The following is a 15,337-nucleotide window of genomic DNA, read 5'->3' as shown; positions in this document are numbered from 1 at the left end:
AAGACTGCTCGTACTGAAGGATCTGTTGCTGACAAAGGTTATTGGAAGTCAGTGGCTCTGCACTACTGGAAAAAAATATTGGTGCATTAGAGCAGCTGCCATCAAAAATGTTAGAATTACTAAAAGTTTGAGGGTGAAGTTGTCCAATGATCTGTTCTACAAGTCAAGAAAGTCCAGTCTGTACTTACTGCTCAGTACAGTACTCAATGCTGACAAGTTCTGTCAGGGCTAGAATTCTTTGTAGAGCAGACAGGACAAAGGGGAAATAATCCTATTTACTGACATATCACTTGAGCAAGTAACTTAGACCTACACTAGAATTATTTTTGTTCCACTAGGAGATACTGCTGGGGGGAAAGAGGGAGTGGGACTGTCAGGGAATTTGTTTCCTTAGAGCACTGTGCAGCTCCAGAAACAGGAGAAAAGGCTGTCTTCAGACAGGGCTGCAATTAGGGGAAAAACAACACCCTTTCTCTAAATGATGACCAGAGCAGCCTATAAAGGATAATCTAGACTACATGTAGTTTGCTTTCTTATCTGAGCTAGCCAGTTTAGGGCAATCTTCTGAATACCCTCCACTGACCTAATTCTGCTAATGTATGTTGTACCCAAGTGCTCTAGAATAATATAAATCTGAAAGCTACAATATCTGACTGGGCAGCAGTAGGATTATTTGCTGTTTGGGTGGAATGCTGCTTCAGACGTACTGGGTTTGGACAATAAGCTAAGAACACCATCTATGCCTAACAACTGAAAGCTAGCTTTGTAGCATAACTACGTGCCCCCAAATAATACGCTCTACCTGCCAAATGCTGTATGTAACTCATCCAGCTTTTTACATACAGATTTACTCTGTAGCTGCCAGATAATTTATGTACAAGATATCTTTAAAACAATAACAAAAAGAGACAAGTTACATAGAAAGGTCTAATAATTCTATTCTTGTAAATCAGAGCACTCTCCAAAGAACAGACTCTCTCCCTCCCCTAACGTGAATATCTGGTGCAAAATCATTCCCCTTAGTTGAATGCTTGTGACAGACACCTGTTCCCACTGGCAAGAGCAACCAATTTGCAGCCGTGTTCGAATTTTCAAACCTTGCCAAACTGACAATTGTTTTTTGCCAATAAATAAATACCAGATGTTAGTTTCACAATCTTATACTGTAAAGGCCTGCCATGATCTTTAGCAGATATATCATAGAATCTGTTAAAAATCTTCTAGCAGCTTTTGATCCAAGTTACCTCCCCCAGAATTCTGTACTATCCATCTCGCAACCTACTATTTGCCTTCAATCCTGTAACGTGAGCCTTTCCAGGTTTTTGTCATATCTTTCTCTTCTATAAACAACTTTACATCATGCCACAGCAGTAGCTCTCAGGAATTTCAGGGTTTCATTGATTGTGACATAATGAATCGTGCAAAATCTTTTGAGTAATTTTTTAAGCCCTAGTTATTGGGATTCTCTCCACATAACAGTAACCCAGCTCAGAGAGTCCAGTAATAATCTGCCTTTTCCTTCCTCAGAATTTCAGGGGATGCCATCCTTCCTTTGGCAACACTGGGAAGGTGGCACTCCCCAGTCATACATGTAAGAAAGCCTGAGCTTAACCTCCTCTTTACAGAGCTTCCCTTCTTTAGCCAAGGTCTGATGCTTTTCCAGCATGTCCTCGATGCTTTGCTTATGCGTTACTATGTACTTATTGTTGCAACCCCGTGACTTATACTCAGTGTCAAAACGAGGATCGTGCACTCTTTTGACATCGATTGGAGCCAGCCAGACTCCCAGGGAGACATCCTCGCTCTGCCACATGTTCAGGTAGTCTTTGTTGAGCCGCAAATAGTGCACCAGATCTGCAGAAAGCACATAACCTCCACCTAGGGCATACGGCAGGTAGTAGTCACAGAGCACCCAGGCACTCTCTTTCCACTTCCCGCCAGATTTCACTCGACCACGGCCGGAAAAGAAGCCCCAGTAGAGGCGACGTGGCTCCTTGGCTCTCAGATCTTCCACCAGCACATCCAAACGTACAAACGTATCATCGTCGGCCTTCAGGGCGAACTGGAAGTCAAGGTGCAGATCCAACCAGACGTACGTGGCCAGCACTTTGGCGGTCAAGTTCTCGTAGGAATCCTTCAGCTCCGGCAGGAGAAGGAGATCCCTATGGCGGTTCTGTTCCAGCTCCAGGCTCCGCAGCTCCTCAGCCCCCAGCCCACCTGTGCCGATGACAAAACGGCTCCAGATGTTGTGCTGAGGAGGGCGGCCGGCCGCTGCCAGCCAGGTGCTGCGGATGATGCTGCGGCGCTCGGTGTACTTGGGGCCGCTGGTGATGAGCACCGCCAAAAAGGCCGACTCCTGAGGAGGGGAGGGCGGCGGGATGGCAGGCGGCCCCCTGACACCCCATGGCAGAGGGGGCTGCTGGTGGGGCAACCCGCGGGGGGCTGGCAGCGGCCGCAGGCCCTCAGAGGTGCACTTGGCCAGGTAGAGCAGGACCACGGCGAAGAGCGACAGGCCACCCAGACCCAGGGCCGTCTTGTGGCGACACAGCAGACGCAGCAGCTTCATGGAGCCTGCAGGCCTCGAGGCCCGGACTCCCCCCTCACACACCAAAAAATTTAGGCGGGAACGGCAGCAGCTGAGCGGGGTACGGCCTCCGAGAGGGGACAAGCTTCCTGCGGGAGCCCTCACCGCGCTTTGCCTGCCCTTCACGGCACCTTCCAGCCTCTTTTTTTTAATCAGAGAAGCACCGGCCCAGGCCCACCCTACCTGCCGGGCCTTCGGCGCGGCCCCCCTGCGCGAAGCCCTTGCCGCTCCGCCCGCCGCCGCCGTGTGGCGCGGCCCCGCCTCCCGCCCCGGCCCACACACGGCGGCGCACGGCGGCAGCCATCTTGCAACAGGGCAGGGGAAGCCCTGAAGCCGCCATTTTGGTTGAGGGCGCGCCGCGCCACGTAGGCCGCTAAGGCGGGCTCTGAGGGGGTGGGCGGAGCTCATTGGTGTGTTAGCTGGGTAAACGACGGTCTTGTTTCACAAGAGTTACCAGCAGCGCATGAATAAATACATTTAATGCCACATCAGTAAGGGTTCTGCCTTCCGTCTTTATGGAGCCCTCAAAATCTGGCAGCGGGGGGCTGAGCCAGGAGAGGAAATGGCGGCCGAAACGCCCTCAGCGCGCCTCCCGCCCGGCTCCAAGATGGCGGCCTCCGCCCCTCACGCACGGCGTGTGACGCACTTCCGGCGCAGCGCTCGTTCGTCCCGGTCGCCTCTCTGTGGCTGTAACCTCCTGAGGGGGGGGGGTGGGAACGGGCCGGGGGTTTGCTTGTATGTTTTTAATGTGCTGGAGGGAGACGGGCCGGGTATGAGGAGCCGTCGCATCCCGTACAGGTACCGGAGCTGTGGGACGGGGTGGTTGGGAGGGTGGTGAGGCTGTAGAGGAGCGCTCTGTCACGGTGCTGAAGGCATGGCAGTGTTAGGGCAGCGCCCTCCTCCTGTGGAGATTTAACGGTCGCCGCTCAGGGCGCGAGTCCTGCCCGTCCTCCGGCTCTGCCCCGCGGTTCTGTGTCCGTGTGAGGGCTGTGGGGATTATTCCCTGTCTCTGAGGCCTTCGGACTCGTACGTGGCAGCGATTTTCCCTCAGCGGCAGGCAGGTGGCGGGAGGCGTGTCTGCCCCGTGCTGCTGCTCTGCGGCCGCTTGTCGCTGTGTTCCCACAAAACATCTTTCCGCCGTTCTGCCTTTCTGTAGAGGTGATGCTGAGGCCGCCGTGCTCCGAGCTGCCTCTGCGCTGAGCTCTCAGATCAGCTCCTCCAGAGTACCTGAGGGTTGGTGCTCCTAGCAGTGAGGCCATTAGCAATCCAAAGTCCTCTGATAGAGATTACAGCCGTGCAGGCTGAAATCTGACGCAGTTCAGTTTCTTGTTGTATATGTTTCCTTTAACAAGGCTTTATGTTCCCAGAATCTTAGAATGGTTTGGATTAGAAACGACCCCTAAAACCCATCCATTTTCAACCCCTGCCCCCCACCAGATCAGATTGCCTAGGGCCCCAGTGTGAGCCCAGAGAATCTATTCTTTCAATATATTTGTTCATCTGCTGTTGTGAGGCCCTGTCTGGAGTCCCCAGTACAGGAAAGACAGAGAGCAGTTTGAGAGGGACCAGAGGAGAGCCACGAAGATGATCAGAGGGCTGGAGCAGCTCCCCTGCAGAGACAGGCTGAGGGATCTGGGCTTGTGCAGCCTGGAGAAAAGAAGGCTGCAGGGTGATCTTATTGCAGCTTTTCAGTACCTAAAGGGAGCCTACAAACAAAGAGTTTCAACTCTTTGAAAGGATAGATAATAGCGGGACGAGGGTGAACGTTGGAGGTTGAAAGAGGGAAGATTTAGGTTGGATATCAGGAGGAAGTTCTTCATTATGAGAGTGGTGAGATGCTGGTACAGCTGCCCAGAGAGGCTGTGGGTGCCCCTTCCATCCCTGGAGGCGTTCAAGGCCAGGTTGATGGGGTCCTGGGCAGCCTGGGCTGGTGTTAAATGTGGAGGTTGGTGGCCCTGTGTGTGGCAGGGGGTTGGAGTTTTGTGATCCTTGAGGTCCCTTCCAACCTGGGCCATTCTGTGATTCCATGTGTTGTTCTGAGCTTGCGGAGAAGCTTTATTAATGACATGATGCAGTTTTTAACTTGCGTGTGTTTTTTCCTTTTTGTTTTTAGATTATTTAATCAGCCAATATTTTGAATAAAAAGGAGAAACAATGATGTCGAGGCAGGCCTTCCTCTGCAGTTTGGGATCTCTGTATTTGTCCCTTCTGTTTGTATTTCTTTTGATGGATGTTTATGCAAGGCCTGCAAATAATTCAGCCCTCAAAGAGAAGCCAGCTGACAGTAAGGATGAGAATGAGATCTTGCCTCCAGATCACCTGAATGGGGTCAAAATGGAGATGGATGGACATCTCAACAAAGAATTTCATCAAGAAGTTTTTCTGGGAAAAGAGATGGAAGAGTTTGAGGAAGACTCAGAACCCAGGAAAAACAGGAAGAAGCTCATGGTCATCTTTTCCAAGTAAGCTTCAGAGTAAAATTTGTGAATTTCTCTGTATATTGAAGAAATGTAATAATAGGTGAGGGAGGCATTATTCTGTGAGCAGTGTGTTTGTAGGTAGTAACCTGCTTGTATAAAGCATCTGTAGGACTGAGAATGTCAGCATTGGGAGTTGCAAGCGGTATTCGTTCAGGATTGGTGCTGTGACCTAGTGAAATTTATGATTAAATGTATTGTGTCTTTGTGGAAATATCTGCATAGGTACTTTAAGTAAGAAAAGTAGTAGTATTTTTTCCTAGTTTCTTATTGAATAACGTATTACATCTGTACTGTAGACTGATGAATTAGTAAGGAAGAGTTTCTAAATGGTAGGATGCCTGTGCAATGACTTGAGAAAGGATTCTGTGCAGCAATAATACACTGCATTGCTCTGCTGTAAGTTTGGAGTGATGGTATTTGTCTTTCCAAGAAACTGTTGTGTGCAATGAGCCCAGCTTTCCTGGAAGAGGCTGGGTACCTACCTGCAGATGGGAAGTACTGAATGAGTGCCTTGTGTGCAATAAAAGCAAAAGCTTTTGCTTTACCTGTTGAACTGTGTCAGCCCATGAGTTCTTGCCTTTCCAATTCTCCTCCCCATCTCACCTGGGGGGAATGAGCAAGCAGGTGTGCAGTGCTGAGCTGCTGCCAGGTTGAAGCACAGCACCACTAGATGGCAGAGCTAGCTTTATTTTCCACGATTGCTGTTGAGGATTATTTTTATAACAGATTACCCTGGTAACGTTGATGGGAAGTTTGTATACTTGAGATGAAGTGAGAAGACTCAGCAGAACTTTTTTTTGTTCTGTAGCCTTTTTATTAGCAGAGGAAAAAGGGACCAATGAACTCTGCTTTTTAAGTTTTTATTCTTTTTAACTTGTGCTTTTTAACGTGAATAAAAACAATCCAAGCAAGCAGGACAACCAGGCTGCCGTGTCTGTTTGCAGTTCTTTACCACGTGGTTTGGTGTTCAGACCGCTGGCTTTATTGTTAGGACATATACAGATTAAATAGCAAGATTGTGGTGAGAAGCTTTCACTTTCTTTACTGCTCTATGTTTATTGGAAACATTCAGGTAATATGGCATTACAATTACAAGCTAGGTTCATTTCTGTGTGTGTGTATTACAAAAGAGGTTGTTTTTGGCAGCTTAAAGCCAAAGCAATCCATCTGGGTTTCAGATTGACTTAATTCATGTCCTTGGTTCTGTCAGATAATTAGAAATGCATAGGTACATTGTGAGGAATTTGGTTTTCTAAGCGTTCTCTTAAGAGCTGAGTGAAGAGAAATGCATTTGGGAAAAGCTGGTGAGTCACAGGTGTACAGGTGCTGTGGGAATGTTTTATTTCAAGGCTTAAAGAAAGCCTCCACTTGTTTTTAGTTAATGAAAGCTTTGGTAGTGGTGTGCCAGTGTGAGAGAAGGAACTCAATTCAAAGCATTAAGCCTTATCTAATAGGGTTAGTGAAAATAAGGGCAAAGCATGGAAGAAAAGCTTCCCAAACGTTTTTCAAGCTCTTACATGTTACTGGAAGAGCAAGAGCATTTCATAATTCTGTATTTCAGTTTCAGAAGTCACTGTTTACTGGGAGGGCAAGCCTTAGTTGTTTACAGAAGTGACTTGTTACAAGTGAGTGCATACTTGCACGTAGCCCTGTGAAGCTAGAGCATGGTGCAACCTGAGGTGCATCTTGTAGTGTTCATTCCCTGCCAAGGGCAGGTGTTTGGTACCTTCAGACAAAGCAGGTGAGTGAGAGGGTCTGAAGTGACATGAGGAAGGGGAAGGAAAGCGGAAGTCTCTGCTTAGATGAGCTGGAAATCTATAAATAATTTTCTTGCAGCTTGGCATACATAGGTGGGCCTTTATGGGAGGAAAGGAAGAAGAGGAAGGATGTTGAAAGCAATTGAATCTATTTATGGTGATGTTGATTTCACTAAGTCACTGAGCAGCCTGATCTAGTGTCTGATACAGTGGTTGACAGCCTCACCCATAGCAGCAGGGGTGGATCTGGGTGATTTTGATGTTGCATCCAATCTAAGCTGTTCATTGACTCTGTGAAATCAACAGCATTGGGTTCTGGAATTCAGTTTGGTGAGCCTTGGTTTTAAGGGCAAGTTATGTTGTAAATGGAGTCGCCTCTCCTCTGTACTAATTCAAGTTCATAAATTCAAACTGATAAATTAAGGAGTTTTGTTTAGTAGTGTAATATGCATGGCTTTTCAGTCAGTGTCTTTGGTGACAGGGTTGCTTTTATGGGTTTGGAAGATGAGTGCCCTTCTATGCTTTGCATTTTGCTGATGTTTTCAGTGCCTCACAGCTCCAGTTTTGTGGTTTGTAAGCAGAAATCTTGGTGTTAGCTGAGTGCCTTGTCTTGATGGTAATAGGTGAGGTCAAAGGCTTAAATACACCTTCTTATTAGCTGCTACCACATACAGACACACTTTTCCTTTATTTGATGTTAATTGATGTATTTTTTAGGCTGTCCATGCTGGTTCTGCCATTCCACATCCCTCTTTCCCATGCTCCCTTGCCTAGTTCCAAGTTTGTCTCATAGCATGATAGAGTTTGCATTTCCTAATGGGAATGTCCTAAGCTGTCTTGTTGTAGATATCTTCTGTTTTGATTAAGTACTGTTCAGTTAGAAAAGAGTGTTTTGTGCTTTTGGAAGGTTTGAAGTAATGTATTTTCCTAGCAAAATTACAAGTACAAATCAGGCAATAAACATCTGATTACTTCTGTGTATCTCTTAGATTTAAGTAGCACTTCCCTTTGACTTCCAGGTTTTAAAAATGTTTTCTGGATCGGTTTTTCATTATTTGGATGCAGCAGAAACCAAGCGTCAAGCAGGCTGTACTTGGTGATCAAGGCATGCCTTTTCTTTAGCTCTGTAGGTGAGCTGCTGCCTCGCTCCCCCCATGTTGTGTTGTTGCCACTGAGGAACCTGAAAGCATGAATCTGCACATCTGAGTGGCCAGCTGTTTATTAATGGAGCTTTCAGAGCTTTTGACAGGCGGCCACCAGGAAGTCTCATTTGTAATGGCTTGTGCCTAAGAAATGAGACACAAGTGTTGAACAGCTGTTCTTTGTATCAAAAGAAGGGCTTTGTAGAAACCTTCTTATCTGCTGGGTCAGGAAATAGTGTAAGACAGCCCAAGGTTCCTGCAGTCTTGAGATGGTGCTTTCAATCAGAGATCTACTGATCATTCTTCTACAGGAAGCGTGATCAAGTTCTGTTTTCTGGCTCTGATTTGTACTGTGCTAGCAGAGCAGTGGTGTACTTTCATGAGCCAGAAGAGCATGAAATGGGCTGTTTTTCTTTTTACCTTTCTTCTTACTTACAACATGCAAGCAGCAACTTTGAGAGCTTTGATCCAAACAAACTACAGCATAAAACACTGAGCTGGAAAACGCTTTGTTTTCCCTTCTCATTTGTTAGCACCTGTTCTGTATCAAAACCCCCATGGTTCACCTGGTGAGTGCAAGATGACACAAGTGGAACGTGGCCACTGTACTGATCTTGCTGTTGTTTGGTGAAAAGGTGCTGAGTCTGTGCGTAAATAGGTCGAGACGTGTTTACAAGGTTTAAAAACAGTGATAATGTGTTTCAGAAGATCAGATGCTGGGGTTGTTATTTGTCTTCAGCCTTTAACATTTAGGTGACATTTAAATGCATTCATATTTAATAGCTTGAGTTTCAGTGATAACGCTTCAAATAGTGTTAAGACTAGTTCAATTTAAAGAAACAACAGCCTGGCAGCCTTTATCTGTTTGAATCAGAGTGGTTTTGTTTTGCTTTAAATAGAATCTTGCCTTTTAAATGTTACTGATTTCAGTTTTAAACACTGTTACCTTCTTTGTAATTAAATAATCATGTGCTTAAAAAAAAAAAAAAAAAACCCCGAGGTGGCAGGATATTGTCTTTGTTCAACTGTTGCTTTTGTTCTCTTTCATGAAATAAGTATTAATGGCATTCCTCATTTGGCACTCTGTCTGTCTTGGTACTCCAGTACACGGAGCAGAACAGTGGGTTGTCAGGTTGGCCACATCTTTTGTTCATCTCACTGACTAAATTGTCAGCATGTGTTTCTCAACAGGTGTAGCGGTGTTGCTCAACAGCACTGTACAGGTGTGTATTTTAACAGAGCAAAGTGAGCCTGCTAGCACTAACATCATGGGAACAAATCTATGTGTGAAGCTTTTGCCATGTGCCCATTTCAGAATTGAAGTGTATTACCTATAGTGTGCTACCAGAGATCAAGGAGTCTTCAAGGCAACTTGACTTTTGTTTTCCCCCACTTATAAGGCGTACAGAGTGTGAAATTCTGAAGTCCTTGCACCAAGGATTGCACCTTACTCTTTCATTGTTGTTAATGGTTGCAGAAAATACGACGTGATCAAGGCAGACATGTAAAGGCAGCTTCAGAGACCTTGGAGAAACAAGGGAAAAAAGGATTTGGAAAGATGAATTGAGAGGGAGTTACTGGTTTGGGAGATTTTCAGGGTAGAAATTTGTCACAGTAGTGAAAGTCTGCAAGAGCTGGCAGTTCCAATTCTGAACCAGTAGGGTATCATCAGTATTTGTAGTTCCCTTTAAAAATGTACTCAAAAACGTAGTATGAAAATGAGTTAAGTTACAGCAATGTGAAACATGGTAGGATGTTTTGGAACGGTTTAGTTAGCTAGCTGTATCTGCTTGTAGAAAGATGGATGTGAAAAACAAGGGAGCTTTCTCTTGTGTGCTTTTCTGCTGTAAGCCCAGAGTCCATACAGTCTTCTGCATTAATCCTATATATAATCCCTTCAATTAAAAAAAAAAAAATAGAAGTAAATCTTGTTTGCTGTTCTCTCACAGGGTGGATATCGATAATGATAAAAAGATAAGCGCTAAAGAGATGCAGCGCTGGATCATGGAAAAGACAGATGAACATTTCCAGGAAGCTGTGGAAGAGAATAAAATGCATTTCCGAGCTGTGGACCCTGATGGTGATGGTAAGATTAGTATTTCCTCTGCCTCTGACATAAATAGATTATTTTCACAAGGTTTCTCTGCTGTGAGGAAGCAGGAAAATGAATCAGGTGGTGGTTCTCGTGTTACTGTTCATGAAGGTTATTGTGATGGTCTTGTTAAGAAATGAGACCCAAAGTTCCCACTTTTGAACATACGAAGTCATGTCTGAGGTGTGGTTCTCTCTCACAGGTCATGTTTCCTGGGATGAATACAAAATTAAATTTTTGGCAAGTAAAGGACTTAATGAGAAAGAGATTGCAGAGAAGATCAAAAACAACGAAGAGCTGAAAATAGATGAAGAAAGTAAGTGGGGACTGATGGAGTGTGGTTTATTGTTTGAATTCTGTTCTTTTACTTTCCTAGAGCCTGAGTGTCAGAACTGGACTAATATTTTGGTTGTTCTGCAGCCTGTTGTTAAAGTAGAATGTGTAAGGCAGAAATACTGCAATTGTTTCTAAGTCAAATCTGCACTCCCAGCACTCCTGATACAAATAATCAACACTGAAAACGTTGGTTCCTTATTTGTTGCTTCCTATTTGAGCAGTTCCAGGTATCTGTGTTTGGTCTGCTGAAGTTTGTTAACCTGTGCTATCTGTGGACCATTGCACTGTTACCTGGAGTACCAGCTTCCCTGTTGCTTCAGCTGACAAGTAGCTGGAAATGCCTGATTTCTGCTGTAAAACTGAGGAGTATGAATGCAGAAATACACACTCAGGTATCTGTGTATGTCAGGTGGTGTTCTGTTCAAACAGGCACTGCAAAGGATTGTGGAAGTTAGTAGCAGGTTACCTAACAGTTGTTTCATGTTTCATTTAAGTTCTCTACTGATAGATTTTTCAGATTAGTGAGATTTATCATTTCTTCCTTACTGCTTTTGAAACTTTCATTTGAATCTGACTTGTTACAAACATGGCAATGCTTGAGATTAACCTGCCCACATCTAAAAGTATTCAAATTTATTGTTAAGTAAAACATTGAGCCTTAGCCTTTCCTTGCGGGAATTAGTCATTTAAAAATGGGTTTTATTTTCCACTTATCAAAAAGCAACTAAAATGCAAATGGGCCTTTGAGTTCTGTGGCAGGGAAAACACCTGTGCAGCATGTTCTATGGCAGTGTGGTTAAGAGCTACAGTTTACAAGAATGCTCATCAGATAAAAGATTTACTGAATATGGGAACTATGCATATAATTTTTCTACCTGGGTAACAAGCCTTATTTGGGAAAACTAAATTAACTCTACTGCTTGCTGAAGGTGATAGGCAAAACTTGCTTTTGTTCTCTAGTGCTGTGTGAAAGTACTTTTAATGTCTGTACAATAGGAAATAACTGAACATGGGAATCAAGGCACGGTCTGGGTGTGAGGAGGAAGCTGACAGTGATCTCTGGCACGTTGCAGTTTAGAAGTCAGATCAAATCTGGGGACACAACTTGATTTAACTTACACAGATAATTGCGGTTTCAACTGATCAGTGGCAGTTGAATTTCATTAAGGACTTGAAAAGCAGGCAGAGGGGGAGGCTGTCTTTATGACTTCTAATGTTTCATAATCTGATTATCCAGTGCTAACTGGTGTTTTTGAAATAACTAAATCTTTCCATTTACAGACTGACTTTGAGATTCATATTAGAAGTCCAAAGAATTTCCTCACTCCTCACATAAAAGAAAAACACCACGTACTGAAGGCTTAACTTGTAATTGCAACTATCATTTCAAAAGAAGTGTAGATGCTACCATGCCTTTTCTCTTTCTGTTGTAACTCATGCAACCAAAAGCATGCTGGAGATATCAAAGAGAGCTTATTGAATTAAATATATGTATGTTATGCAGTGACTGTGGTCCTTCAGAGCCTCTTTACGACTTGTGAGATGCTAGTGCTTCATTTTTCATGTTTGTGAGTACATCTTACAGATATGGCGTGCCACAGACTGTGTTTTTTTTTTTCCAATGTGTCATTTAGAAAATGCCTACACCAGAGAAAGAATGCTCTGCACAGGTATTGCTTTCCTGTTTGGTTACGTTCAGGACCACGGCTGCATGCAGTGTTTGTGCTGTGTGCTGCAGGGTGGCTTTTCATTAAGTCACTGGTGTGGTTTTAGTGGAAACTCATGTTTAAATTATGAACCTCATTTGAATTTAGGACAATTTCACTTAAAAAATGCTTGTTAGTATGATGTAAGGTGGAATTGGTGGAGTTGTGAAACGATTGCTGGTGCTGATGTGTTTATTTGTATGTGGGTGCTTAGACTTATGCTTGTTCTTTGTAGCAGAAATATTTATCTTCATTTTGCTAAGAACCAAAACCCCTGCTTTTTGATACAGAATAGACAGGGCAGCCAAAAGGAGTAACGAGTGCTTATATCCTGAATTAACTGGAAACCAAATGGATTTGCTGGTGCTTTGTATAACATCTGCATTTTTTTTGTGTAGTTACCCTCTCAAATCTCTCATAGTTCCAACAATTCAAATGCTTAGGCTGAAATACAGGACGCTGTTTCAGTTTTCCTTGGAAGGTGAGATATGAAGTAACTGGTTCATAGGTCATCCTTGTTTAAACAATAATGAATAGGTGACAGTATATTTAAAAAAAAAAAACTGTGAATAGGTTAAACGTATGGTTTTAATCTTCTTAAATTTCTAGCACAAGAAGTGTTGGATAACCTGAAGGATCGGTGGTACCAAGCTGACAACCCACCTCCTGATATGTTATTGAACGAAGAAGAGTTCTTATCCTTCCTTCATCCAGAGCACAGCAGGGGAATGCTGAAGTTTATGGTCAAAGAAATCATCCGAGATTTGGGTACACCGTGTTAATAGATGTTTTCTTGGGAGCTCTTGTTAGATCACTGCAGTGTCATGGCTCAGTCTGGAATTTTGGCATGTGCTGTTTACTCTGCTCTCTGCATACACCGTTAGCATAAATGGTGGCATGTCTGTAGAGTTGTCCTGTATATTATTCAAGACTAGATTTAACCTCTGCTTGTTAAAGAGCAGCACAGCATCATATATTACAAAGGCATTCTTAGTGCTTCTTACAGAGCAGCTCAGCTGACACCACTTCACACCACAGTGCTGCTGCTTTGTAGGGTCTCTGTAGCAATAGGAGAAAGCAGCTGATGAATATTAAAATATTGTAAAATGTTGATGTGAATGCTCTGTGAGGAGGCAATGCTTGCTTTATATTTCTGCAGCGTAGCAACCGTGAAAGAATTTTGATATATGCTGATGAAAGTGGAAATACGTGGTTGAGGTTTTCACTGACATTTCCACTAATATTTTTCCTATGGAGTCAATAGTTAGGCATACTTGGGAAAAAAAAAAGAATAAATAAGTGAACTCCTGCTTAGTGAGTAGTTGATTTGATAAAGATGGAGTTTTACTTGAATTCTGATAGGAGGCTGGATGCAGCTGTCCAACACTTTGGGCTGCAGCAGATCAATTAAAAATAAATAAATAGAAATGAACAGCAACTATAAAATCAATCCCCAGCCTGCCAGCTGGTGTATCTTTCAGACACGGTTAAGTACTTTGTTTTTTGCATACTGACAGGTTCTAAAACACTGTGTGGGTGCCATAATTGAGCTTTCTGCTAACCAAAGGTATAAAAGGTAGCCAGTTCTTCTGTGGCATAGTCAGGATTGTGGACTGTGGAAACCCAACCAACTGTACTAGTGACATCACTAATGTGAAGGAATATCTCATTTCTAATAGACATTAAACAGGTAAGTTTCAGTTACTGTGTATTTCTGTTGTAGATCAAGATGGAGATAAGAAACTTACCCTTTCAGAGTTCATTTCATTACCTGTCGGTACTGTAGAGAACCAGCAAGCCCAAGACATTGATGATGATTGGGTAAAAGACAGAAAGAAGGAATTTGAGGAGGTCATTGATGCTAACCATGACGGTATTGTCACAATGGAGGAGCTGGAGGTAAGTCTCCATCAAATAGTTCTATTGTTCTTATAATCAGTAGGTGTTTTTTAAATACAGGATTGAGACTGCTTTAGAGATCACAGAATGGCCAGGGTTGGAAAGGACCCCAAGGATGATGAATCTCCAGCCCTCTGCCACATGCAGGGCCACCAATCCCCACATTTCACACCAGCCCAGGCTGCCCAGGCTGCCCAGGGCCCCATCCAACCTGGCCTTGAACACCTCCAGGGATGGACGGGGCATCACAGCCTCTCTGGGCAGCTGTTCCAGCACCTCACCGCTCTCATAGTGTAAAGAACCTAGAGGTCATGAAGTCCAGAAATATTTGAACTAGCAGTCTATCAAATCTTGGGTTTGAGTACTGTTCAGTGGTGCTTGGAAGTAGGATGTTGTAATGCTTTTTCTTGGAGGAGGAGGACTTTTCCTAGCATTGCTATTATTCATAGCTATTCATTGCTATTATTCATAGGTATGCTTTTAGAGTTTGTTTTCTTTGTAATGTAGATGCTTGTATGGATCTGTAGTGCATGCCACCGATTTCATTTAATGGGACAATGAGTCATACTTACAAAACAAGTAACTGGCAACGTGTTCATTTGAAAAGAAAAAAAAAGTATCAAAAGTAAAATGAAGCAGCCCTGGGGCCTCACAGACTAGAGAATAGCAGAGGTCTCCTGTCTTTCAGGGTGTTCTTACCTGAAAACTCTGTTTTTAAGTCTGGATTCTAGTTCCTGGCATTTAGACTTGTATGTGGATGTAGGGATTTTTTCCAAATACCTCTGAAGAATCTACCAGAAGGCATACACGTTTGTAGTGATTGCTGATAATTTTCTTGTTCTAGGAATATATGGATCCTATGAATGAATACAATGCTCTAAATGAGGCGAAGCAAATGATAGCGGTCGCAGATGAAAATCAAAACCATCACTTAGAGCTGGAGGAGATCCTGAAATACAGCGAATACTTCACAGGCAGCAAGCTTATGGACTATGCACGTAACGTCCATGAGGAGTTCTGACCTTGCTCGCTTTTCCAGAGCTCTGAAGCACTTTCCTGCTTTTGAAAAACAGAAAAGAAAAAAAAAAACCCAACACTCACCAAGTTTCCTTGCTGCTATCTGTATTATATGCGTACTGTGTTGTACTAAAAAACCTTCCGTCCATATAGAAGATCTGCAGCTTTTGTTGCCTTTGGTATGTAAAATGAAAAACCAAGTCCAAAAATAAGGAGGCAGGTACTGGACTGCTCGAGTTCACTCTGTTTTATACAGTTAATCCAGCTGAAGTTCCAGCTGCTTTTGGCTAATTGCATTTGATGGAGGCATCTTAAATATTGTTG

General features: G+C 43.7%; 2 protein-coding genes across 2 annotated transcripts; one reads left to right on the top strand and one right to left on the bottom strand.

The window, feature by feature from the left end:
* Positions 1-1,531: 1,531 nt before the first annotated feature.
* B3GALT6 (beta-1,3-galactosyltransferase 6) lies at positions 1,532-2,566 on the bottom strand (the record flags this gene model as incomplete). The annotated part of the gene is made up of 1 exon (XM_079545581.1): positions 1,532-2,566. The coding sequence occupies one exon, from the start codon at positions 2,564-2,566 to the stop codon at positions 1,532-1,534; it is 1,035 nt and encodes a 344-aa protein (XP_079401707.1).
* Positions 2,567-4,738: 2,172 nt separating this feature from the next.
* On the top strand, positions 4,739-15,017 carry SDF4 (stromal cell derived factor 4; the record flags this gene model as incomplete). Its single annotated transcript, XM_079545612.1, has 6 exons — positions 4,739-5,046; positions 9,913-10,049; positions 10,258-10,371; positions 12,707-12,865; positions 13,821-13,996; positions 14,841-15,017. The coding sequence occupies 6 exons, from the start codon at positions 4,739-4,741 to the stop codon at positions 15,015-15,017; spliced, it is 1,071 nt and encodes a 356-aa protein (XP_079401738.1).
* Positions 15,018-15,337: the final 320 nt, after the last annotated feature.

The sequence above is a fragment of the Tetrao urogallus genome, assembly GCF_951394365.1.
Source record: "Tetrao urogallus genome assembly, chromosome: 21".
NCBI lineage: Eukaryota > Metazoa > Chordata > Aves > Galliformes > Phasianidae > Tetrao > Tetrao urogallus.
Note: the sequence above shows the minus strand (reverse complement) of the source record. Positions and strands in the feature narration are given on the sequence as shown.